Below are 27,390 nucleotides of genomic sequence, written 5' to 3' on the forward strand. Positions count from 1 at the left end.
TAGAGTTGGCACTAGACTTAGGCTGTTGAAATCGGTTTTATAAAGTGTCCTTCTAGTGCAGAGCTGTATAAAAATAGGATATCATGAGAAACTCTGAGAAACTCCTTATTCTTCAAACCCCTCCTCCAAATATATCACAGTTCTTCCCTCTGTTGTCCCTGATCACAAAGCCAATCCCACACACCCGTTATTCTTACCTGCTCTGTTCTGCAACCTGGACTATCAAAGTTTTGTTTAATTACCCCAGATTTTGCCCCAGATATTTATCCCACCACCAGTATGACCTAGGCAGGAATTCCCATGAGGACAGAGCTAGTGCCCAAGCACTAAGCGGTCATCAGATGTGCCCTGCGTGGTTCTCAGCCATGGACACTGAAGCACAGAGGGTAAGCAGAGAGTTCAAATCACACCTTGAATCACCTTTACCTACATCTATTGCCATTTGCTGGGAGAAATATTATATATTGCTTAAACTTAAAACAATATACCATCTGTGTGTACACACAAACACTTCATGAAGCAGTGACATATCCCAGGAATTAATTATATTTTTAGGTATAGTCTGTCCTGTCAAAGATGTACTTGGATTTATCCTCTCCAACGCTTAATAAAAATTTATACAGGCTTCCTAAACCACCTTATTTGCACTGCAAGATTAATCAAAGCAACCCCTTTGAGGTCCTTTTGTTGCAATCTATTCTCCTGCAGCCCAAGAGCCGACGGAATAAGCCCCCATGAGAGAAGGTCGTCTTTTTAAGACAGATTCTCCTTTTATTGATAAATAAAATCCTACTCTCTGAATTTAGCAACGTGATTGTTATAAACCAGCTCCGACAGCAGCCAGATGGCAGTTCAAAATGAGCACGGTCTTGGAAAGTGAAGATGCACTTTGAGAGGACTACATTCACCCGAGTATTGTACTACTTCAAAATCAAACTCTGCCTTTGAAAATGTCAAAGGCATTCACAAGCAAACACCATATGGTGTATTTGTCCTCTTCAAGTCCTCTTACAATCAGTGGGAAAAAAAGAACATTTCAGACCTGAAATGTCTGCATACCACATTATACAGTGTTCTCACTGCAAGCTCTCCAAAATGTTAGATGGTGGCATGAAATTGCTCAAATACGTTTGTCTTGGGTTAAAAGGGACAGAAATGATTGTTAGCAGTCCAGTCTGCAATAGCTCTGCATGTAATATTCATCGACACTTATGCTGTGGTTTTACTCTGGGATCCAGGTGTGATTTGCATAGGAAACGCTTCCCAGGATGTCCCTGAAACTGTATTTAAAAGTAAGCTGATTTTTTTTGTGACTAATGGTAAAGCTCTGAAGATCTGGTTCATGCAGCTCTGTGATGGTGTAACAGCTGCTGAATCCCAACACGATTAAAAATAAACTGCAGTAAAAATAGTCATGTATTTGTGACTGGGGAAGAACAACTACCGGGCCAGCAACCGAACCGTCGGAGGCATCATTCTGCTGTTTGAAGGTGTTTTTAAGAGCAGCTGAGCAGGCAGCTGCACCCTCGTCTGCCTGATGGACTCCCAGTCCCCAACTTGTGGCCAGTGGGTGGCTGTAGTGGAAGAACCTGCATGGACGCCACCACGAGCTGCTCCCACAGGGCAGGGGGGATGCTGCTCCCTCTGTTCTTCTTCAAATAAAACCATATAAAAGGCCCGCCACAACGGCTGGGACCCACAAGGGCACTTACGTACCTGATCACTGGCTTAAACGCCAGCCTCTAAACTTGAGGTCCTCCTCAGCTTGGGGACATCGGCAGTCCCTCCGCTTCTGCCAGTCCAGTCCCTTGCGTTGTCATTGCGGTGCCTCTCCACGTCACCAAACAGGACCACGTCGCTCACTCCGGAGCCTCGGAGATCACAAGGAGCGTGCTCCGGCCCTCCTGCCTCTGCTCAGCACACCCACGCCGGGACACCTCTAAATCCAGGGCGTCCACCCATCCCACTGCCACGTGCCCTCAGTGCCCCATCACACCCTCTATTATTAATGATAGCAATGCTCTTTTTCTCTTTTTCAAATAAATAACACATGCAAATTTATCGAAATACCTGATGGTTAACCTTGCGCTGAAACGATTCTTCAAAGAACTGCAAGAAGCAGCAGTTTGCAGAAGTCGCCGTGCTGGTGACGAGGTCTAAATTCCCTCCCCGTGACCCTGAGCACTCAGACAGCCTGCACCAGCCAAAGCAAAGCTTGGTAAAAAGTTACCCAACACCATATAACCCCAGAATGCAAACATTCATGCAACGCATGCGCAAATGCAGATGTTCGTGATCATTCTTAAAGGTCTTTTCCAACCTAAATGATTCTATGATTCTCTAATTTGCAGAAGAAACCTAGACACGAGTACTGGAATAAACATTTCAAGTCTCATAGTAAGCAAAATAATTACACGCTACCAAGCAAGGAAGGCTCAGGCCTTAAATTTTATTGTTGTAGATGAGAAATAAATCTGGCTTGTGATCGGCTGAGCACACTCAGGTAACAAATTAAAGCTACCCCTCTCGTTTCCCCCCTTTCCCAGCACATGACGCCGAGGTTTTGGAACAATGTTAAAGAACAGCTCACAAACCGAGATGGTAAATCCGGAGCAGTGGCAATAAGCTCCGTTTGCTTCTTGCAAGTGAAGTTATGTGAAGTTAATATTACACTTTAACTGCGGGCCCTCAAGCTCCCACTCCTCCTTAGAAGAAAATATTCAAAAGCAAAACTGTTACTTTCATGGCCATAATAAATAGTCCCGTATGCCTCTGGTGAAGACGTTCAGCCCAAATGTAAGAACCCACAGAAAATGGCTTCTGGTTTCAGAGCACGTGGCGACTGATGTCCATCAAGGAAACGCTGGCGTGGTTACGTTGCTGCTGATTGCACATGTCAGCATGTCCCCATGTTTAACACAATGGTAGAAAATAGTTGCTGAATCTGTCAGAAGAGAGTTTTAAAAGTCAGCTCTCACATTGCTGATCTTATCCTTCAGGTTTAAACTCCGTCGGCTCCCAAACATCTAACTTTCAGTTGATGCCTCCAGCTGCAGCGTTTGTGCATCTCCCGTCAAGAGGCTGGGCGTTATCTGCTCCGCTTCTCCCGGGTGGCACCAGGAGCGATGGGACACGACCGCAGCTGCTCTTTCGGCACGCACTCACCCGAGCGCCAGCAATCCCGTTCCCAGCCTTTGCTGGCTGCTGCCGGGCCCACGGCGAAGCTGAGCAGGACCACGGGCGGTGAGTCGGGGGCTGCCGGGGCCAGATTTGGATCCGCTCCGCTGCAGGGGTGGCCGCTTCTTCGGCGTCTGAATTTCTCCCACCACCAGTAAAAGTGCTGAGCTTTAGTTGAGGTATATCAATTATCTGCAACACACTGGAAACCAACCCTCTGTTTCTCCCTTGTTTCCCCTTTCTAAACCATTGTGGGGGACGTCCAAACGCTTGAGGCGAAGACCAGAGCCCAGTGGCTTTGCCTTGCAGATGCCTTCTCCAATGGCTTTGCCTTCCAGATGCCTTCTCCACCCCCGCCCCAGGACTTCCACCCCATCCCATCCATGCAGCCGGCAGCCTTCACACCTATGCTGCTAATCAGCTGGAGTAATGGCATTTCAATCAGCCTAAGGAGAGATCTTCACAATAAGAACAAGTTTTTGGGCTTGTCAATGCCTAGCACAAGCTTTCCTACAGCTAAACCTGTACCTGATCCCACCAAGAACAGAAACCAGGGTTAATACAGTAAATGCTGCTGTTAGTTATCATCCGAGTCTCACGTGAGTTTTCTTCACATCTCAGAACAGTTAGTAGATTGCTTGTTGAAAGGGTAGAAATAATTCGTATAGGAACAATAGTTAAATACGGACCTTGGAGTTACTAAGTACAGTAGTTTCTCTTTTACAAATGAAAGTAGTGCCGCCATGCTGGAGAGCACAACGACACGATGGCAAGGAAAGCGGAGATTGGCTTTTATGACACTATTTACAGATTTTCCATTTAAAAAACTGCCCAGTTTGATTAAATATAAGTATAGAACATTTCTTCCATATACAAACTCTTGTTAGCTGATTAATTATTAAGGTGCTCAGAAGTGTGGATGAAAACAGAAGTTACAGTAGATCAGTTGTGGTTTTGTCTATTTACAAACCGCACTCAGTTGCCTGCTGACACCAGCATCTTCCAAAGAAGCTGGAAGCAAAGTGGCTAGTTACGAATCTAATGCCACAGGAACTGTTGTTTTCTTCACAACACCTTTGTCAGAAGGTAAATAGTAGTACTTTCATTCCTTTTTTTTATTAGCAAAGGTGGGTGCCCTTGCTGAGTCTGTGTAGCTGGTGGTGCCAGGCAGCATCGCACCATGAGATGCCCTGTTTCTAGCTCTCGACTCCTGTCCAGCCCTTACCACCAGAATTTGCTGGTCTGCTGGGCAGCTGCCGGAGACAGGACTTGCAGCACCAGGTTGTTACACTGAAATGTATCGTATGGGGCCTCCTAAGTACTTGGAGAGCTCGGATCTACCCCGTGCAACAGAAGGGAGAATTTATGTGTGAGGAACCAAACAAGGAGAACATGCTTAGCAAAAATTTTCTCTTCCAATGAGAAAAAATAAAATAAGATCCCAAGTGGCCCATATTTTGTAGGTCAAATTCCTTCCCCATTAACATTCTCGAAGAGTTATTTTCTGTCTGAGGGCCAAACTACCTCTAGTTCCATTCTCTGCCGACTGACGGCTGACCACGGACACTGCCTGGCATCGCTTCTCTCTGTACCGCCTGTACTCACACAGGTGCCTCAGAGGACCTCGAAGTTTGGCGTTTTGGGAACCCGTCAAACCAGGACGGTATCTGACCATAATGAAAATGCTGATTTTGTCCTCGTCATTTTAAGATGCTATAGAAAAAGAAAGGGAAATAAGTTGATTTGACTTCTGTTTGTAAACTTACCATGTACTGTCATCTCTCCCTCGTACATTTAAGTTTCAAACAGGTCCCAGAGATTGCAAGGCAAGAGTGTTAAGGCAGTATAAGAAACTCAGTATTTCATTCACACCTCTTGATTCCCTTAAAGGTATTTCTAAGGCATCAAAAGGGGCATGTGGTTTGTGCTTGCCTTTTCAGAAAAAGGCATTCGGTATAGTGTAAAAAACGGATGCTCAATGACAGATGGAAGCCACTCAGCCCCGGGCAATGGCCACACCATCAGAGAGGAACAGGGAGATACAGTGGGGGTTCCCGGGTGTGGGATCCTCACCATCGCTCTTTCTGGTACACCTCTGTTTGTACAATCTCACCGGGGTGCTCAGATATGCAGGCCCCGTTGATGTCATTGAGTTTGTTGTCTGGAAGATCCTCGGGTTTTGTGCAAAGTTTCAGTGCCCTGGAGATGAAGACGTCCAAGTCAAACTCAGGGTCTGTTTCACTGTTCACCTCCGTGGGTTCTTTGTGGAGGTGGTGAGGAGAAGATGGCAGGCTCCGTTCCTGAATCTCCGGAAGAGGACTGGGACACTCCAGACCCACCTGCGTGCTCTTCACCCACTGAGCAATCTCCAGAAAAAGGTTGGATGGTTCTTCTTCCAGCGATAGCTCAGCTGCAGGTGCTATGGTTGTTCTTTTCCAGTGGGATAAATCTAAAATCAGCTTGGGCTCCGAGTAATGATGGGGCTTATTGTCTCTCCACAGCAATTTGTCCAAGTAGGAAGGTGACCCTACTTTGTAATCACAGGATTTCCCACAATCGGCATCAAATACTCGGTCCATGGATGAGTGGGATAGCTCCAAGAACCTCTCTGAGCTGCTTTGTGAGTATTTCCGTGGATCAACTTGTGCTTCTTCAGCGATGGATTCAGACCCTGCCCGGGGGTCCCGCTGAACCTCATCCATGTCGTGGTATTTATCATGTCTCCATTCCAAATCAGAGGAGAGGCTGACGTGATACCTGCGAAAGATACACTGCTATTAGACATGTAGATGATGGCTTCACTAGAAACAGCAGTGCTCAAACAGATACGCATGCTGCTGCTGCTATTTTTGCCTTTTTCTTGCTAATATACTGCTTACCTACAGATCTCTAAGTTCTTATTAATATTAGAGACCTTTTTCTTGTGCATTAAAAAAGGCAGGGGAGCTGAGTAATTTATGAGGAGTCTGAGGCTTGCCCAGGCTGCACAGACATGACCAGTAGTGGTAATAAAAGCTCAACAACCAAACCAACTGGCCCCTTCATTTAGCCCTTCGTACCCTTCCCTCCACTTGGGATTAAAACGTGATTAACAATATTAATAATCAAACTGTCTCTCAGCCCACAGACAAGTACCTGCAGCACGAGGGCTCCTTGTTTGTTGCCATAAAAGTAAAAAAGATGAGCTTAAATCCCCACTGAGACTGGACAACACCAGTTTACTCTGATGTTGTGGACCAGGAGCATCCCTGAAGGGTCACCTTGCTAAGTGATAACTTCTCAAGCCACTCGAACTCCCTTGATTGCAATTACCCGACAACACCCATTCTTAGACACGGTTTTCGAAGTGACATCTAATTTACTGGTTCCTAACTGAGCTGCCTTTAAAAGACATGTTGTCCCAGGTATTGGGTCTCTATGCCCCAGCAATGAAACGCTCTTCAGGTGTCCCACAACACACAGGCAAAATCTTTTCCCACCTCTAAAACACTTGGCCTGTGTTGCAAAATTTTCAGCCCTATAGCAGCTGTCCCCAGCTGGGTGGCAGGACCAACAGTCTAGGTCCTAGCTTCTTGCACCGCACCACGAAATATAAAAGCCAAGAGATAAAAGGGTGACAAGGTGACCTCCAGCAACTGATCTGCTGCTTTGGTGACTGTAACTGGCAGGCATGCTGGAGCTGTGGGGAAACACTGAAGATAAATAATCTGAGAAAAGCTTCCAGCTTTCCTCTTTACCTAATTTATCTGGTTGTCCCCCGCAGCCACCACTCTGATATTTGTTCACCCAGGCAAGAGATTAATAATAGTGAAGGCAAGGGATTTCTTTAGCTTATTTTTTTCAATGCTGGTGAAATATAGAGGATTAAGAAGGCGAGGGGATTTAATTGCTATGCAGAGAGGAACAATGCTGCAGACATCCTCAGCCAGCTCACCCCGCTCAGCTGGAAGGAGCTCTATAGGAAAGTGAACCTAGTTAATTCTTAGCTGCTTATTTTGTTCTGCCTGCTCCACTCCTGGGACTGGCCTAGTAATTGGGGCAATCACCTAGGACATGGGAGACCTCAGCTTAAGGCTTTGACCCACTCTAAACTTCCTGTATGACTTTCAGCAAACCGTTTAGAAGTCAACACAATTAAGGATTTTTTAAAAGACACCAGATCCGTGGCCTCTGGGGCTTACACACCTTGAAAAGTGATAAATACAGAGCTCCAAATCAGGCCTGGTCCCCAAAAGGTACAAGAATTACATTATTTTAGAACTTGTATTACAGAGACAGAGGACAGAGGGAAGAATCGTAGCATTATTTAAACAGATATAACTCAAATGGAAGACAATATAGGCTGTGAATAAAACCAAGAGCAGAAAGACACTCAGTAACTGGAACGTGCAGACTCAGCATCTGCTGCCTGTGGAAATCAATGACGAACCTCTCGTTGGCTTCAGCAAGGTGCCAGCTTGGGCTAGAATTACAATATGGCATAAAGAAGGAAAAGCAGGTGTCTTTCATGGGTCTGGAACATGTGTGGCTGAACCCAATCAAAAGCAGGTCAGAGACTCACCAGTCAAGTTCTGCCTAAATGATTTAGGTCAGTATCTAGTCTCTGGCCCAGCCTTGGGTACCATACCTGTCCCAGTTAGACATCTGGCTCTGGTTGGCTTCCATCAGTAAAATATCATCAATCTCATCCTCAATCCGGAATGGATGCTGAGACACCGGTTCATCCTCAGGGCAGGAATACGGACTCATGTAAGGATGCTGCAGACCCATCTCAGCCGTTAATCGATCCATAGGGTTAAATGTCAGTATTTTCTCCAGAAAATCGATAGCTGTGAAGCAGAGAGAAACAAGCTTACTAATTCCTCAGAAGCAATACCAGCTTCCTTTCCAGGATGAGCCTCGTGAATCCCCCATACCAAATCCCCTCAAAGTAAGGAAGGAATTAAAGGTCACATCCCATGTGCATCTAAAACGGGCACTTCTGTCCTTGCTGCATCCATCTCACCCCCCACCTGAGCTGTGTGCTTGCGGTGGAGCAATCCTGCAGCCCGCAGGTGTCACTTCATCTAGCAAGGCAGGAGAAATGACTGTGAGAGCATCACCCCTCCACAGGACAGCCTATTCATGTTATACCCAGTGCTGCGATCCCAGGCCAGAACACTAAGCTTGTACACCAAAAAGACCTTTGGACAGTGTCAGGATTTGAGTCCACGCTCTCAGATCCATTTGACAAGCACATTGACATTGCATTTCAGGCAACTGATTTCACATCTTTATGTGCAACTGAAGTGGGATTAGATTTAAAGTGCAATTTTTAAGAGTCTTCTGCGTGACCAACACTATGAAATTATTTTACTCATTAATATTTAAAGAATTCCAAGTGCCTAAAATTATTTTAGAAAGACTGTGGAGCATGAACTCTTTCTACAATGATGAAGAAGGAAATTAAGTGCAATTAAAGTGACTAGAATGAAATCTAAATGCAGAGGGTTTGTTGTGATTTCTTTGATGATGATTCCTTTACTGAGGTTACGTGAAAAAATCAAATCCTGTCATTAAAGATGTTGTTTATTGCTTGATTCTTGGTGCATGGAAGAGTCCCTTAGAGTTCAGATAATGTGAACAGGAATATTCCTTTCTTCAGTTACAACTTTTGCATTGCACTTTCAGAAATATCCCCATTAAAGATGTAATTGTGTGAATGGGACAGTTCTTTAGGGGCAAAATCACTCAGCAGAAAGGGCGGGCTGTACCTATTGCCTCAGTGCTTAAACATTAACCAATATCCGATTGTGTCCCACAAGATTATTTCATTGCTTGGACTAATTAAGTAGGAAGGAATCAATAGCTTCATAAGGTCACCGACTGCGGGCAAGAAGCACAGTGGAACGATATATTATGAGTTATGTATTACAATATATCATGGGTCAGAGAGGCAGGAAAATGTCGATGAATTATGTAAGGGGCGCAGGTGACCTTTCTTCCCGCAGTAATGACAGGGAATAAATCCATTCCTGCTTGCTGGAGGCTGACACGGTCCCTGGGTAACCCGGGCCGATGGGTATCGCATTGCCAAGCCCATAGAGCGGATGTCTTATAATGAAGAGTTACGCCAGCAAACAACTCCGGGCTTGGTCTTGACGTCTTCCCAAAAGCAGGTGGGCAGGTCCACCAGCCTGGTTTAAGCCTTGGAAAGAGCTCAGATGAGCTGACGTGCCCTGGTCCTCACTGCTCAACTCTGGCTGCCTCCCTGCAAGCTCTCACTGCCTGCAAAGCTGCCCCAGGCAAAAGTTCAGGTCCAAAAGCCTGTCCTTTGCAGCCCCCTCGCAACAACACACTGCTGATTTTTTTTAAGCTTTAGCCAAAGGAGAGAAGTGGCTGAAGTGGTATTTGAGCATTGCAGGCTGCGACAGCATGATGCGAGTGATGTCCAAGCCTCGGAGCACTTGGACAACGTTTCTGCCTGTGGCAACCATCTCAGGGAGTTCAGGTATCTGTGAAGTAAAAGCATTTATTTTCTTGTACTATACAATTGCGTTCATGCAAAAAGCACAGCAAGAAAATGAACAGGGCTTGAAAATAACCTCTGGGCTGAACCCTCACTTACAGCTCAAGAAGAGGCACAGGAAGGCAGGGATGCACCTTGAAAGTGTCTCGGAATAGTCTTGGAAGACTATTTCACCCTTATTTCTGTATGAGCTACCTGCGAGAAAGCTACTGCATCACGAGTGCTGTCCTGCAGCCCACACCTTCCCCGGTGGGACAGCAGTGGGGACGTGCTGAGCTACAGGTGGGACCATAGACTGCAAACCCCCAGATATCTTGAATCCCATTCACCAGCGTTCATGCACTTGGACTTAGAGGACGATTCCTGTGACCCCCTGGAGCAATAGGTCCGAAAACACGGCAGCCGGGGGAAGTCCCAGGAGAAGGACGTTGCTGAAGCCAGCGGGCACTACGGTACCTTCACTGTCCACTTCGGGGAGCAGCTTGCGCAGCGGCTTCCTCACTTCCCAGGTGCTGTTGATGAACGTGGGCATCACTTTGAGCAGCTCCTCTTTGTCTTCCTCGTGGATAACGGGAATTGTCTCCAGAATAAGCTGCATCTGTTCCAGCTCGTGACCCCCTAAGCAGGCAGAAAACAGTGAGATGGGATCCAGAAGTTAAATTGGGGGGTGTGGGGTGTGTGTATTATCAGCCACCCCTCTGAAATGAGCCACGTCACCGCAGCCCCGCATCTCCCACCAGCCCCTCTGCACTGATGCCTCCCGGCATTAGCCACCGCTCTTTGCTCCAAAGAAAATGTCCTTGCCACCTTCTTAAGAACCAGGTGCAACGATGTCCCCAGGTCACTTCCCTACCCCTCTGTTCCCATCCCGTCTCCCGTTTTGAGAGCTCACCTTTTGGTTCTCCCTCTACACAGCAGCACACGGAGCGACCGCTCAGGCGTGTTCGAGGCAGAGCTTCAGCTGAGATGCCTCCACCTGCACACATGCAGGCTGTGCAGCCCCCAAAGCCCCCATACCTCCCTCTCCCACTCACGTCGGTAGGACTCCCAGCTGGGTCACCTCATTTTAAGAGTGAAAGAGTTAACCTAGATGATTTGCCCTCCTGGCATATCACCCTGAGGCTGACAGGCTGAGCAGAAACTGTACCCAACCGAAATCATGGAGGTGGGAGCTATTATCCATCCGTGGGCTCCATCATGCATGATGGAAGGAGATGAATATCGGCTCTAACAGCCTCAAAACTGACAACTCTCTTCTTTAAGCAACGCCATGGCTGGGATCGTTCACAACCCCAAATGAAGCATCCCAGCTCACACGGCTGCAGCCGGGCAGGGCGCTGCCCGACGCCGTCACCACGTGTCCCTGCCACGCGCTGTGCTACGCTGAGAAGCAAAGCTCCTCTGTGCTGCGGTGACAAAAAGTGCCGCCACAACCCCAACGATAACGAGAAGATCGTGAACCCAGCTCCAGGGGTCCCAAAGCTTCATCTTTAAATGAATGCAAGTGCCCGACCTCTGCGCAATCCTGATGGGAAAGGTGTTTTCTGACCGGCTCCTGCTGGCTGTTGGGCACCAAGTCAAGGCTCTGATGGTGACAATGTCCACAACTGCTATGAGCAATCATATATTTTTAATCCTTTTCCTTCAGGACATATTTATCCATGCATTCCTAAGCCCCTGCTCAGGACTGGCTACCAGTCAGTGAGAGGAGAGAAGCAGCAGTGCCAGCGGAGCGGAGCCAACCACCTCGTTAATGAACGTTAATCCCATTCTTTAGCGCACTATCGGATGTGACCAAGAGCTCCGTGGCTGATTTCCAGTTTCCTACGTGTACAGAGAAGCAGCCTGGCAGAAATACCGAGTCGCACTATTGATTTTCTGTCTGCCAGAAACGCCGGTTATAAATATTCTGTCATTAGAGGCAGGACTATGCATTAAGACAGCGAGTTGGCTGGGGCAGACAAACCAGTGGGGATTTTTGGGCTACCAAGTCCCTGCCGTCCAAGTCATGGATTTCAGGCTGCTTCACTGGCAAGCAGTACCCAGCTGATCCACGGCAAGAGGAGTGAACCTTATTTACGGGACAGGACTTCTGATCAGTTTGCAGGGAGGGTGGAGAGGCCAACTTTTAGGGGACATTTTAGTGGAGACCATTGCTGGCTTCGCGGCCTCAGGCAACCCTGTCCCTTTGGAGGTCTCTGGCACCTCCCAGGGGCTGCCCTCCCCAGCCCAGAGCTCCCTGTGGGTCTGCAACAGGTTTCCAGACTCAAATCCATGGAGCTGACCCCAAACACACTCCCCTGGGCAAGGGTAGGTCCAAACGTTGAGGTTGGGAAAGGGTCTCCATCCATCACGGCCTCATGACTCCAACAAGGTTTGGGTCAATGCTGTTGTGGCCACTTTCACCCTGAATGGCAGAGCTCTGAGCCAGGACATGGCAATGAACTTGAGACAACCCCAAAGCAACATTGACATTAGCACAGCTGATCACCATCACACCACACGTCCGCTCAGAACAAAGCCTCAGAAGATGACAGAGCAATAGGAAAAGCAAAAAAGACAGAGGGACACCGTCCTAATATTAATCCTGGGGAAATGAATTCACTTTCCCATAGAAAAACGAATTTTAAGTCATCTAGAGGTTCGCAGCATGGCTCCAGGAGAAACTAAAGATGACCATCAGGAAACAACTTGTTAGTCAGGCTACTTCCCAAACTGTGATCAAAATTACAGGGTATTAAAAGTCACAAAGGCCTTGTGGCTGTTCTCCTCTCAGTGCAGCTCCAGCCACTGCTCGCTGAAGGCACCTGGCAGCTGAAAGGCACCATGCTTAGTGACACAAAGAAGCTGCTAATGCAACGCTGGAAGCCTTGAATTATGGCTCTCAGGAACCCAATTCTGCACCATTACCCTCTATATATGTAATTCCTAGGGACCTTCTGGAGGCATTAATTCCTGAAAAGAAAAACACAAACTACAGACAGAATAAACGCAATGTGCTGTCGTTACCCGAGGAGAGCACGAGGAGCTCCGCATTGTATCTTGGAAAAGGGAACCCTTCCTCAGGCTTGCAACCAAGCCCCCGGTGAGCACCCAAGCCCTGCTAGCGAATCCTCTGGGAGCAAGCACCGTTCCCACGGGAAGAGCCACCGCGCCACCTCCTAGCTCTTGGTCATGGCTGCAGCCCCACTGGTGAACCCCACAGAGATCTGCAAGGACAGGTAGCTTTTCTTTTTCTCCTATTTTCTCTTGCTTCCACTGGCGATGCTTTCGGATGCGCTTTGGCAGCAGAAGTTGGAAAAGTCACTGGAGGGAGCTGTAGCTGCTCAGTTACAGATGCTCTTCGCTGTTTTCTGTGCTGCTCATGGTGGGAGCTCTCTAAAGGTCTGCGAACCAGATTTTAGCTGTTGGAGACATGCTACACTCCTGCGAGCTTTGGGTTAGCCAAATTTCTTGTGCCCTCCCAGGGCTCTGCCAGACCCAAAGCTGCTCCTGCCACCGCATGACCCAGAGAAGGGGCTGCGGGGAGGGCAAGGGGGCTGGGGGTTTCTCTCTGCTGTGTGTTCATTAAGTTGTGTAGGAATAACTGATCGCCTTAATTTAACTGCATTGCTTAAGCACCCCAGATAGACTACTGAGTTAATTATATTGACTTATGCTAAGCACTCAATTTAAATTGTGGCACTGACGCATACTCAAAAAACAATTTATCCAGTGTAAGGCAATTACTGGAGGTTTGCAACTTTCTGGGAACTACATCGCTGTTATTTCCCACGTGGTGTTTGGTGGTGACCCAGGACTCTGAAAGTCTTGTCCTGCAGTGATGGGGGCTGCAGCTGGCTGGGGGCAAACTCCTTCTCCCAAGCAAAGAGGAGAAAAGCAAAAGCAAAGACGAACCCATGCTGTCATGCAAGTGATGGCCAGTTTTAGCTATTCTGAGTGGTTGGGTTTTATTCTCCTCCTCTTTGGATACCAGCAGATGAAAGATGGTACAAGGCATGGGACACCACAGGCACCCTGCCCCACTGCCAGGCTCCCACCCCGGCTCTTCTTTACTTACTGGTATAGGAGGAGGCCAGAAAAAAGGGGCACAGGGCCCTGTAACAACTCTATGGACTATTTTTAAAGCAACCCAAAAGGAATATGTATTTTGAGCTTTGGTTTTGACCCCCACCCATTAACTAAGTATCCTGCCATCATTTGGGGGCTTCTTAAGAGATGGCACAGGGCTAGAAAGCAGAGAAGCAGGGATGGTCACAGCACTTCTCCAGCTGAGCCCAGTCTATGGTCTACTAAATCCCATCTCCTGATCTTTAACCTGCTGTGGACTCTCAGGAACCACCGTGCAAAGTAGGTTCCCGTATGGCTGCTCTGGGGCATCTCACCTGGGCAGCCGGGACAGAATTGACGAACCTGTAGCCACATGCAACACCAGCGTGGCACTTCAGCTTGTTCTCCAGACATTCTTTATGAGCAGTAGTGGAAAAATAAATATTTCTAAGGCACAATCTCAGCTGAAGGCAGACAGCTACCAGAGGCCAGATGAATCACATCCTGGAGCTGCCTTTGCCTCTGCCTTGACCATGATCGGAGCTTTAGGGACCAGCTTGGACACCTAGGTGGTAGATTGCTGGTGTCAGCCGATGTAGCTTCAACCCCTGGGGTCCACAAACAGTGTGAAAACCAAGCTGGGGCTGAGAGAGGGGTCAAGCAGTTTGGAAAACCAGGATAAAGATGAGTGTTTGGGTGCTCTGATGGGGATGGCCAGAGAAGAATCTGGACAAGCCAGTCTTGTTTTGCTGTTTGACATGAGGAGCAAGTACAGGAAAAGAGAGATTGACTTAAGAGTCCAAAAGGATTTCCCTGGCGCTCCAGCTACACCCCGTTTAATACGAGGCAGCGCGTTGCTCTGGTCTGGTGCAACTCCTGCAGGCCCAGGACCCTGCCATCTGCGCTGGGGTTTGCTTCTGCTGCTCTGGTTTACCTGGGGCTAGTTTGGTGCCCTGGACCGGCAGAGCCTTAGCTCTGCCCTGGAAAGGCATCATCCAGTTTGCTTCTACCCCAAAACCTTGGAGACCCTTCCACGGTGCAAACCACGGCTCGGCAAGGGGAGGCAGCTGGGAGAGTTGCCTCGGGAGCTCACTCACATGCAGCATTTCCCAGTGAGACCAGAAAATGCCCTGCGCCCACAGGGACAAGCGTGGAGATGACCCCACTCCTGGAATATACCCCGAGGATGTGGCAGGAGCAGCCAGGTCTGATGCATAATTTTCAGAGCTGAAGTCCCTGGACTTGAAAATTTTTGGGAAGAGACACCAAGGACAAGAGGAAGGAAGGAGAAGCAGGCAATTTTAATGATCTCTCCGAAATGATACCGACTGCTTAATTTTCAGCTTTCACAAAAGAAATATGGAAGCTGCAAGCGGGAGCAGGGAGGGAGTGACAGAGCAGCTGCAATCAAGCACCGGCTGCGGAGCTCTGCGGTGCACTGAAATATTTGTGAAGAAAATGTCCTTCTCCATTATTAATAGGTCTAATTATTTATTTACACAACTCTGCAAACAGCTGCTCACGAAATGTGTTAAACCTTGTCATTCAAAACACTAATGGGAGATGGATTGACAACCAACAAGGAGCATTGCTGCAGACCTTGGGCAGGGAGGCAGCTTGTTCAACAGGCAAAGAGCGGCTGCTTTATTCCTGAATGAACAACTCCGCATTCCAGCTTGGGAAGCACAGCTTTGCTCCTGACAGTAGCATTTTTGGAATTGTATTAAATAAAGATTTGCTTCTCAAGAACATCAGAGATGAGAGCTTCAAATGCTGCACTGATAATTATGTGCTCCTTGCCCGTGCTTTTTTTGTCTTCTTTTCCTTGCACTGCACCTTTACAACTCCAATACCCACTTATAGGAAAATCCTGAAAATGGGTAGAGGCATTCAAATGTCTTCCCTCAAGGAAAAGAAATACCTTGAAGACACCAATCACAATTCAAATCCACGGTATAGAGTACGAACCTCTTGGGACAGGGCCACATTATCTCCTGTCCTTATACTCCACCCTATGATATTTTTTTTAGCATCCTCCCTCCCAACAAAAAGCTCTTATTTTTGGTTGGAAACCCAGAAACAGAAAAAGGTTTTGTTGTTTCATCAGAACTGTTCTTTGTTTGGGGTTTTGCTTTCGGCAGCAGACCACCCCTGCCCAGCAAGGCTCAGCACAGAGGCACTGTTGACCCCAGCCAGCCTCAGGCACCCCACCGGCCGGTGGCTTCCCACTGGGTGCCATCACATCCATACCACTGTGTGCTCTTCCCAGGCAAGCACAAGAAGGCTGACGGTAACTCTTCTCTGTCCCCAAGGGCCTGCCTGTACCAGGGAAGTTTGCACCAACCAAGGGACCCTCTAATAGCAGAGGCTGTGCAAGTGAAATTTGTTCTGGTGACAGTTCTCATGTCTCATAACCAACCGCAGGATCCCTGTAGCGATGCGACAAGCGTTGCCTTGACTGGCAAGGGGAGGGGAATGCCCTCTGCCATGCTAAAAAGCCTTTGAATTAGGTAGCAAGGAAGGAGGGAAGGAGAAAAAAAACCAATCAATGGGAGCCAGAAACCTACCAGCAAAGAGCATCCTTCCTGTCAGCATCTCAGCCAGGATGCAGCCGGCCGCCCACATATCGATGGCTTTGGTGTAGTTGTTTGGCGAGAGGAGGAGGCGGGGGGAGCGATACCATTTTGTTACTAAGCCTTCGGAAAGGTAACCCTGAAAAAGCAGAGATAGAGACGTCAGCAACCTTGCAAGAGAGCACCTCTGCTCCTCCCCGGTCAGCCCTCGCTGCCCACTGTGGCCCCACCATCAGATCCCACCAAGAAACCTGCCCACCACGTTTGTGCTGCATCGATGGCAGGCTGCAGCTGTATATCTTGCAGGAAGCAAAGAGGTGAGACACACACCACTGGAAACACAGATGCTTCGGTGCTCCAGGAGGCAAAGCACTTGCTGCTCCCCAAAAACTTATTTGCTGTTTGTCACCATGGTATTGAAGCATCTTCTGCAAAGGACAGATGGCTTTAATAGCACAGATTTGCAGATCATACTAGCAAAAGTTATTTCAGGTCACTGTTAGAGGACTTAGATGTATTATATAAATCCCAATTGCACCATTTGAGACATTTGGGAAGGTAAGCACATTATTTAAGTACTTTGCTGGGTTCCAGCTATAAGCCAGCAGTGTGTGAAGGAAGCCTTTCCCAGCTCAGTACCCCAAGCACAGTACTTCAATTTCCAAACGTTACCAGTTTGCAATGTTTTGCTGATTCCATCTGTAGTTAATCCTGTATTTATAGTCCCTCCATAGCTACCTAAACCACTGCTAACAGCAAGCTATGTACCGCTGAATTCCCATGGGTCCGACTCCCAGCACTGACGCTGAAAACGAATTTTTAAAAGGCAGGAGCTCCCAGGGGAGCCCACGCAAGAGCAGGTGCCTGTGGGTCAGCCCAGAGAGAACCAGGGGAGGACACAAGACTGGAGCAGAGGTGGCAGGGGGAGCACACAGGGCTCCCAAGCGGGCAGCGCTCAGCAGGATCCGGCCTCGCACAGCAGCCAGGCGCGTTCACCCCATCTGCATCCTCAGGATGCTGCTGCAGCGAACCCTGTTTTGGTTTGGGGCGTGTGCTGGGAACTGCGGATGAGCCCAGGCAGCACCTCACAGGGGTGAGACGTGGGATCTTGTAATATAGAGGAAAACGAGGGAGCGGGCAGAAAAAAACAGATTTAGGGAGGAACATCACTACCATGTGGAAGGAAAGCCTCCTGGACCAGCAGATGTCTTAAAGCATCGCTGAGCGGGTAATACAGCCCTGCAAGGGCTCCTAGCCAAGACTCTTGAAAATAAGACGCTGTGGGATAAGTGGGAAAGCCCTTTTGGGGATTAGCTAGCTGATGCAGAGCTAGGAAACCCTGCCCTTTCTGCACTGAGCCTCAGTCTTGCCTAATAAATCGCCTCTCTCCCTTGCCACCCAACCGCTGGGGCCCCAGCATCACCTCCGGCAGCCGGGTGGTGTGGGGCAGGTCCTCATCCTCCGTCCTACTTTGCTTACAGTGAGGATGGTCGGTTGGGATGCTTGACCTGGTTTTAAAGGAGATGCCCTCACCAGCACCCCATGGGACAAAAGACAGAGCGCCGTCGTCTCTTTGGACCACAGCCCTCCCGTTCCTGAACTCACCCGGGAGATTTAACACAAGTGCCAAGCGCTCAGCAGCTCCCGCTGAAATCAAGGGGATGCGTTCAAGCCTGTAAATAACACTGGCATCTTGAGGGATGTCCCAGCACCCCCCCGCTTAGCTTGCCGGCCAAGCTCCGGATGCGCGGGTGCCGTGCCGGGGTTGGACATGAATGGTTATTTCATCAGGATAATGCTGGAATATTCAGAAGTGGTATTTTCTATGTTAAATATAACACATTAACAGAACGAGGTAGATTGAAACACAGTAGAAAAGACAAAATAAATTAAATTAGGAAGTTGAATTGCACTTAAATGCCCTGAAACATTTGGAGGGTATCAAAATGCAGTAAGAACATAGAAACTCAGTCAAAAACTCCATCCTAACTGATATAGTTTCATAAACTGTTTTCAGCTGCAATACAACCGCGATTCTCCCATCAGAAATGATGCAACCAGGTTGATTTTTTTTTAGCTCTTACTCCTAATTCCTTTTTTACTCTTTATTGCTCATGATGAGAAGGGCTGCAGCAAAGATGCTAACAGGACTCTTTACCCTCCTAGATTCCCAAAGCACAACGGCCGGCACCTCAGAGCATCCCTCCACAGTGGCGGATATGTCAGTCCACCCGCCTCTCCTCTCACAGCACCCAGGAAATTTCTTTGTGCACCATCATGAGGTTTTTTACTGCTCCTCTTCCCCCAATGCAGGTTTTTCTTCCAATTTTCAAACATTTAAGTTGTCAAGTTTTTAATCATAAAAGGTTTGCTTTTAAAAGAACATTTTAATTTTGGTCTTCTTAAGGTAAGTTGTAATGGAGACTGATTAGCTGAGAAGTTTCATTTAATGCTGTTATATTTTTGCTAATGCTGCTGAATCAGAACCAGCACAAAAACTCCCAGGCATTATCCGATCAGACTGCCGCTTTTCAGTTACTGCAATTATTCCCAGCAATGGAGACACTGGTACTTATCGGAAAACCCTAAGAAAATAAACTTTGGGGATAGTCATCTAGGGCAATTCCTAGCTGGAGCAATTTTGTCCCCTTCCCAGCAAAGGAATGTCACTCTCCTTACAGATTTAATGCTCGATTCATACGTTTCTCCTCTTTGACATCAAGATGGATTTGAGTTCTCGGGGGTGCGTGCACCATGCAAAATGTATGAGCAATATACTGCAAATATCTACACGTTGCAACAAACCAAACCTTTTCTTCCCCAGGCATCTCTTATGTATCGGAGAAAATTCCCTGCAAAAACTCACTGAATATTTTGGACGTATCTCCAACCCCTCCCCTGCCATGTGAGGTTACTGGTGGTAATTAATTAGCAGAGCTTCTCATTGTGCTTCCCTCTTCTGTCACCCATCACAGTTGACTGTCATCTCCCTGCTTCCATCTGCTGAATAACCCAGACCATCGGGTCACCCACCACCAAGCCCAGGAAGGACCCGTGGAGAGGAGCAACCGACAGCTTCTCTCCATCCCACCGACTCATGGACCGTACACTTGGACACCCCCTTGCTTCCCATGGCATTCCACTGCTGGGATCTGGGTTATCCCTCCTCTTTCTCAGGGGAAAAATACTAGGAAGGGCTGATGGGAGGTTTGAAAATCAAGACTTTTCTGACATGGCCCGAGGTCCTCAAGCAGGAGTGGCTGGGGATGCTCCCTGGCCAGGCAGCACGGGACCCCAGTCCTGAGCAGCTTATACAACCCCAACATCTATGTCTGCTCTGCCTCCACGGTGGCTAAAAACATGGGCTACATCTTTATTTTTATAAAATACATAAGATAAGTTCCTGTCCTACCACCTGGAGGAAGTAACTACAGTCTTGTGGACTATCAAGTCCTATGCAGAAATATCAGCCCAGCTTTGGGAGCCGGGATCATGCAGTTGCCAGCACAGCCGTGGGTTCCACCTAAACCTGGGTTAGGTGCGGGCTCAGCTCTTACCTGTGATGCCAAGACTTACACAAGGGCATCAGCCGTGCCAGGATGGAGAGCTCGAGCACCTCCAGCCATCACCTATGCAAAGCATGGGCTTTAGCACAAGAATTTCATCATTTATGTAGCTTCTACCAGACAGAAAGAGTGAGAGCAGAAGCATATTAATTAGTTCTAATTAAGATGATACATCTTCACGACAACATTCTGTGGATTCAGCACAGCCCTTTCTGAGCTGAAAAATCACTGGTATCTCTTTAAAAGCCAATGTAACAGAGTTAATTTAAAACCAGAAATAGTTTCAAGTCCAAGGCTTGCTCTCAAGCCCTCCCATGCTATTTTTTTTGCAATTCTCAAGTATCATTTTCCTGCTTCTCCTCTGCTCCTGTGGCATGTGCAGGAACAGCTCAGGCAATCTATAAAGGTGATGAATTCACTACAGGTAGGATAAGCATCAAGTCGGATCAAACAGCACAGCAAGGAAACTGAAAAGCAAAGAAAAATAAATGCTTTTTCTCATCTTTACAGAAAACGGATTTCATGCATTGCTTGTAACACTAGAAGGAGAAACAATTTCGGGTGGGTGCTGCTGCATCCCGGTGTCACAGCGGTCACGGCACACTGGACCACCTGCATCCCGAGCGCGCCGAGGGAAGCTGGCACGGCACGGCAGCATGTGGGGAGCACAGCAAGACCCACCGATGCTCCGAAACAACCATCACCCAAGCCCAGAGCTCCTCCTTGGAGCTGGAGGAACCAAAGGCAGGTCTCCTCGAGGCAGACACCGAAATTCAGGATCCCATCTACCATAAACCAAGCAGCCCCTAACGCTGCAACCCAAAGCTTCTCTCGAGAGTATTTCACACCAAAATCCATCTTCCTGCACTCAAAAAGTTGCAAAGGTGCGGACGAGGTGCCTGTGAACTGGAAATCCAGCAGGATCCAGCCACAGCCTGTGTATCCACACCTCCATCCACAGCCAGGAACTGGATTTCTGCTGCTGCACCCGTGGGAGCCCGGTCGTCTCCTGCTGCAGGCGGCTGCGGTACCAAGGTGGGGACTCAAAATAGCAACAACCCCAAGCTTTCAGAATAATCCTGGTGCAACAGCAGGCTGGTGCCTCTTCACAGCATGTTTTTTAAGCTTATTTTTTAAAAGGCAGGTAGGGCAGTTCCAGGAGAGGCTGGAAAAGACACAGGGTTTGCAGGAACATTGCTCCATAATAAAATAATAGAACAGCCGTTGTGCATGGCTCCAGCAACGTGACGTGTGTTCTCATCGTTTTGGGATGACAGAGTGCATTTATTTCAGGACCACAGACTATTACGTGCTTCATCAGAGGACAGAGAAGGAGAATGACCGAGTCGGGGTCACAGCGGGGAGGCTTCACGCTGGCTGCACGGGGCCAGGGGCAGCTGCCCGAGGGTTGAACATGGAGGGTGGTCCCCTCCGGGGTGAGTACGGAGCAACATCCCACATCCTCATCTCCTTTGAAGACCTCCTCATGATGACCCACCTGGGAATTTTATTATTTTACCGGATGAACTGGAAGCTATTATGTTTGCACTGATCAGCAAGTACAAAACGAAGGGAGGACTTCAAAGGTTTGAAGACGTTCTGGAAACTATTTACGGTGAGATCTCCCCCTAATAAGGCTGCTGCAGCCTCCTTAGCATGGAATCTCTGCCAATTAATTCTGTAATAAACGTTGCCAATAGACAAAGGGAGAGAGAGTCCCCTGGCAGCCCCATGCAGATGCCCCCAAATGCTTTGGGGCACCAGGCAGAGCACCCAGACCCCCAGAAGAAGTAATCTGACTATCTTGTACAATGTAGGCAGGCTAAGGAGTGTCCCACTTCGCTGTCTCGTCACCTGAGTAAAGAGACACAGAATGTCTCAGTATCCCCATATAGCAGGAATTTCTATCGTCTTCTCCAGACAGGACCACCCAACCCAACGGCTCCTCTCTGACCAGCGCTGGACGACACGCCACATGGGATGCACAGCCAGGGCTGAGTTTGCCTTCTGAAACATTTATTATTTTTAAGTCTAGACATTCATTAGTATTTACCCCAATTTTTAATGCTTGACTTTGCTATCTCCCTGCTCTCCCATCCCGCCTGTCACCACGAGCTGAGGGTGCTCAGAATCTCAGTTTTACACCCCCATTCCCCCCCCAAACTTGGGGAAGATCACATCTGGACTCTCATTTGGAGCCAAAGATATTTATTAAGGTGTAAGAGCAGGGATGGACAGATAGATGGGCAGCTAAACACATCCAGGCAGCCTCTGAAGAAATGCAGGCAGAGGCTGGACCACAGGGGGAAGGCAGCGAGGTATGGGCCAGGCAGGACCACGAGGCTGCAGATGGAGGGAGCATTGCAGAGCGCTCCGATAGTGAAGGCGAGATGCTTGCATTCAATAAAGAGGTGGTTGATGAAAAGATAAATGCTTGGCTTTGACTGTTTTGCATAAGGATAAGGACCTCACAGAGGCCGGAGCTGCTCCTTATCTTCATCTCCAGCACCCCTTCGCTCACCATTTGGGCACCAAGTAGCACGGCAAAGCATTCGGATTACAAACAGCAGCGACTGAGGAAAAAAGGGATTAATGTGGAGATGTTCTAGAGGGATAAACAGCAGGATTAGCGACTCCTGGGGACAAAAAGAGAAGGAAGAGAAAGGAGCCTGCACAGCTGGATGGAGAGAGCATCAGGGAAAGGACAGGGTGACAGAGAGAGGTGGATGCACAAGATCATCTCCCGAGGGTCCTCTTCTGCTAGACCTGATATTCTGTGCCCTAAAGACATCTTTGCAAGTATGTGAGCACCCAGGGAGCTTAGAAGTGTGTTTCTCTGAGACAGGGCTAAAATTTAAGCTGTCAGGTCTAAGCAGCCTGTGAAGGTACAGACCCAGATCTGGACATGACCTTGGCAGCTTGAAATTCATCTTGTTACGGTGAAGTTTCAAATGAACAGATGCCCCCGTACTGCTCTTATCACATGGAGAAAGGGATTTGAGCAGCAAACACCAGCCAAGTGGTGGGACAAATGCAGGCAAAGCTGCTCTGTTTCAAAGCTGGTGAAGGCCAGCTCCCTGCTGTGGTCCAGGGCGTCTCCCAGAGTCGGAGAGCTCTCCCTTTCCCACCAAATTATCCTAATTAAAAGGTTGCCTGCTGCAAGCCATGTAAACAAGACACATTGCCAAGTAAGGGCTATTATTTTGGTGGTATATGTATTTCTAAACTGTGTTTAAAACTCTGCTCACAATCTACCGCAGTTGTTATTTGCCATTTTAACACTCAGCAGGATGGTTTGGGATTTGAGAAAAATCAGGTCAGAAGAGCTGTGACCTTTTAGACGAATAACAACACACAACCTGCAATTTTCCATGTTAGCAGAACCCAGCCATCAGTCTAAGCACATTTCAGATACAAAATATCCTAAGAGAAAAAAACCCCAAGTGCTTAAGATGACCCTTCCTTGCCGCAAAGGCTTTCAAGAAAACGTTACGCTAGAGGTATAGCTCTGCACTACCTTCAGCGGTTTGGATCTGCTTTTGGGCAGCTCTGCATTAGCACCTGCTGGTAGCACCAAAATTCAGGGTGTAAGGATCCCTGTCCTGCTTAATGCCGGTCAGCAACGGAGTGGAGGCTCAGCAGCTTCAGACACGGTGATGTTCCAGTCCTCTCCCTCTTGCTGATGCTTTCTGCAAGAGCACAGACCAAGGAGCTTATAAATCTGTATGAGCCCTTGAGGAAAGCGAAGGTTGAAAGGGAAGTATGGAAAGGAATTGATTTTTCTGTGTCATCTGAGAAGAGCTGGAAATCAAAGGCAGGACTGACCCAAGCCCCATTCAAGCCCTCCTATCATACCTCTGCCTTTGCGGTGCCCATCACCCGGCTTCAGCAAACACAGTCCTCCCCATCACCAGAATTTACAAATAACTGACATTATTTGTGATGCTGGATGCTCACCACAGTGCTGCTATTTTTGGCTCTGCTCTGGAGCCATATTCAGGTCCCTCTGCACAGTGGGGATCTGCAGGATTTTTGCACTGATGCTCTAGACTCATACCCCCAGGATTAATCGGAGGATGCTCACGCAATGGCATCTTGCAAAATACATCCTACCATGAAGCTGCACCCCTGGTCATCCTCCTGATAGCTCTTTCCCACTGCACTGGCTGTTATTAAGGTGACAGAGAATTGCTTGGAAATAACAATAATTCTGCAGCAGACACCGACCGATGACTCCTACCCTGATCCTGCAGTCTCTGACAAAATGATGCTCCTTAAATCAGTGACTTTCTGCATTCACGTAGCACTATCTTGTTTGCAGGGGTTTTCTCTGGGAGTTACCCTCCCTTGGGAAAAGTCTCTGAAGGCACCAGACTTAAAAAAAAAAAAAAAAAAAAAGCAATACACACACTTTAAAAGCGAGGAGCCTCTTCCTGAGCTGCGTAATAAATAACCCAGGTGAGGAAGGGAGCACAGGAGGGGCAGGAAGCAGTGACAAGGATCCCGCACTCATTCCCCGATGTTCCTTGCAACCTTCTTCCTTCTTCCTAGGCTCTGTTTCTCCCCAGACCCCAGACTCAAAACCAGAATAGATCAGGGCTCAGCTTCAGGATCACAAGATCATCTTTTCGCCATCCTTTTCCCTCTCCCCTTCCCTGCCTCCCTGCGCAAAGCAATGGTGCCCAAATCAGCCGTGCTGGGCAGAAATCCATCGGTAAATGCAAAGTGCATTTAAACCTCTGCACAGGCGCAATGGCGGGTCCATGGAGGACACTGAACTTGTCCACACAAACATCCAGCTTAAAAAAATAGATTTTATCTTACAATACCAAATAGTAACTTTAACCAGAAACCGGCTGCAGACTGCATCGCGTCCACTGGTGCAGACCACGCAATGCTTTGCTTTCTCCTGGGACCACGTGGATCTGCGAGCTGATGAAGCCTCCACCGCGCTCCTCCACTGCTCCAAACTTCCAGCCTGGACACCAACCTGCATTAAACATCTGCGATTCCCTTCAAAATCCATTAGCGTCAGGACTGTGTGTTACAGAGACTTCTCACCCGTTTTCCTTGCCTCCCTCCCTCCCACATTGCCTGCCCACTGTCACCACAGCCACCGCTCCCACCCTGAGCTGCTCCACCAGCAAAGCCCCCGTGACCTGCTCCCAGCTCCAGCCTCCCTTTCTCGAGGGCATGGGAGAGCCTGAGGGCAGGCTGGTCACGGTGGCCGTGGGATGCCAGATCCCTCCCCAGCCCCCTGTCCCAAGAGAGAACACCACATCCAGGGCTATCCCACCAGGTGGGTTTCGCTGCAAAAGACTGCCATGCTGAATTAAATCTGTTAGAGGAAAAATGCAGTTCCTTTAATAGCTGCATTTTTGCCTGAGTATAGAACTGTTTTCAGTACCTTAAATTATTTTGCAGGGTTTGGCAGCTGCCTGGGAATGCAACCCTTCACGGAGAAGCCCACAGCCCACGGCTCACTAATTCCTTGTTAGAAAGTGACACTTTGGGGGACTTTCAGCCCTCCTTGGGCAGACAGAGAGAAGTTGGTGACAGCAGCAGGAGAAGAAAACTGAGTCCCAAAGACCCCCCTAAGGAGGGGACAGATTTCACCTACTCAAGGGCAGGGGTTTTTTTTCCTGATTTTTCCTTCATTCTTCTTTTCTCTCCTTCTCCATCCCAGCCAGACTGCCACATGAAGGCATGCATGGACCAACAGACAGGACCACAGGGGATGCTCAGGCTGGGGGGCCCAGAGGGCTCTGGGCATCCCCTGCCCCGAGCAGGGCAGTGGTGGGGCACTCCAGGCTGCCCTGGGCTGCACCCGGCCACTCACAATTATTATTGCATTATAATACAGTATGTCAGTACCAAAGAGCAAAAAATTATATAGGTTATTTGGATCTTGACCTTGGTTGAAAGAATATGACTGTATCTCAAAGACCTATCCCCCTTTCTCTATGATTAAGTAAGTGTAATTCAGATAGAGTTGGGATTTTAAGAAGCGGGTTGCCACAGAAGTTAGGACAAAGACAAGCAGAGTGGCTGTGGACGAGCCAGGTACCCTTTACACATGCTTCCACTGCGGGGATGAACAGCAGCTCGTGTCTTATAAAAGCAGCAAAGCAGGAAACACAGAGCTTAGTCATTTGAGTAAAGTGAGCAAACGCACTCCCCCCCACAGTCCATTGCTGGGATGGAATAAAATACCTAAGTATATATTTAATATATATGATATAAAGCAACAAAAGACACTTGAACCCTTCCTGTGCCCTGCTTGCTGCTTTGCAGCGCGGAAGAGCCCTAGGGCACGCTTGGCAGAGCTCAACCCACTGCCTTTGCCTGCGAAACACAACTTAGCTTGGGGCAGGGAGGGCAACCACCACCAGCGACCACCCCAGCAACGACCACCCCAGCAGGGCTTACAGCTGCCCGAACAGCCTCAAGGACCACTTTCTCCCAAGAAGATTCACCACAGTCCAACCGCTTCAGCCTACATGCGTTCAATGCCTCCCCATGCCGGCCAGCAGCTCGCCGAGACAGCACTGGCCTCGTCGATTTGGCATCGCCTACCTTGTGCGAGTAATGCTGATCCACAATTCTGGCCAGCCCGAAGTCACCGATCTTCAGCACCAGGTCCTCTGTGCTGATGAAAATATTGGCTGGTTTGAGGTCACGGTGGAGGACATTGGCCGAGTGGATGTACTTCAGCCCCCGCAGCAGCTGGTACATGAAGAGCTTGGCATGCTCCTCGGCGAGCTTCCCCTGCTCCAGCAGCCGCGCCAGGTCCGTCTCCATGTACTCCTGGACGATGTATACCATGTTAAACTTGAAAAAATCCCCGCGCAAGTTGGTCCCCTTCGGCCCCAACACCTCGTACACCTTCACGATGTTATCGTGGTCCAGGCGGCGGATGATTTTGATCTCCCGGAAAGCGTGCTTCGTGCTCCGCGCGTCGCCGATGGTGATCTTCTTCACCGCCACTTTGCGGCAGCTCTTGCTGTCGAGGGCTGACAGCACCAGCCCGTTGGCCCCGAAACCCAAGGGGCGAAAATTAATGAAGCGACAGCCCAGGTCATACCCGTACATGCTGGCGATACAGTCGCACTTCTCTGCCATCGCGTGCTCTGTCCTCTTTCAGCTTTTTCCTCTTTGTCACTTGAAAAGCTGGGAGAGTCGAAGGGCTTCCAGATCACAAATGTGGTTTGAAATCAAGTGCCTCATTATTACTTACAGATGCTTAGGGGGGGCCTCGCTCCGAGCCCATCGCTTCAAGATGACGCGTGGATGCAGTGAAAATAGATGTGAGCACTCACACACAAATAAAATGTTTTAAACTGGCTGAGAAATCAAGGGGTAGAAGAGACTTTCCAAGCAGCATGGATAAACGCAGCCCAGAGATCTCTAGCAAAACAGAAAGGTTAATTTTCTTGAGACTAAAAAATCAGCACTGCTACATTTTTCAGCCACTCTCTCATTTTCCTTCTCCGACGTCCTCAAGACGATGCTGAAG

General features: G+C 48.5%; 1 protein-coding gene across 1 annotated transcript; it reads right to left on the bottom strand.

The window, feature by feature from the left end:
* Positions 1 to 2,443: 2,443 nt before the first annotated feature.
* Positions 2,444 to 27,390, bottom strand: MAPK4 (mitogen-activated protein kinase 4). Its single transcript, XM_075019604.1, has 5 exons — positions 26,451 to 27,390; positions 16,303 to 16,447; positions 10,142 to 10,303; positions 7,805 to 8,006; positions 2,444 to 5,934 (listed from the first exon to the last, which is right to left on the bottom strand). Exons 1-5 carry the CDS (start codon positions 26,994 to 26,996, stop codon positions 5,247 to 5,249), a joined length of 1,743 nt encoding a protein of 580 aa, XP_074875705.1. The 5' UTR covers positions 26,997 to 27,390; the 3' UTR covers positions 2,444 to 5,246.

Source organism: Buteo buteo, chromosome Z (assembly GCF_964188355.1).
Source record: "Buteo buteo chromosome Z, bButBut1.hap1.1, whole genome shotgun sequence".
Taxonomy (NCBI): Eukaryota; Metazoa; Chordata; class Aves; order Accipitriformes; family Accipitridae; genus Buteo; species Buteo buteo.

Excerpts from the sequence above, each read along its gene's own strand:
- MAPK4 (XM_075019604.1), bottom strand. The coding sequence starts at position 26,996 with ATGGCAGAGAAGTGCGACTGTATCGCCAGCATGTACGGGTATGACCTG. Across the intron at positions 16,448-26,450 it reads ATCAGCATTACTCGCACAAG|GGTTACCTTTCCGAAGGCTT; the intron begins GTAGGCGATGCC and ends CTGCTTTTTCAG. Across the intron at positions 10,304-16,302 it reads AGGAAGGATGCTCTTTGCTG|GGGGTCACGAGCTGGAACAG; the intron begins GTAGGTTTCTGG and ends CTGCCTGCTTAG.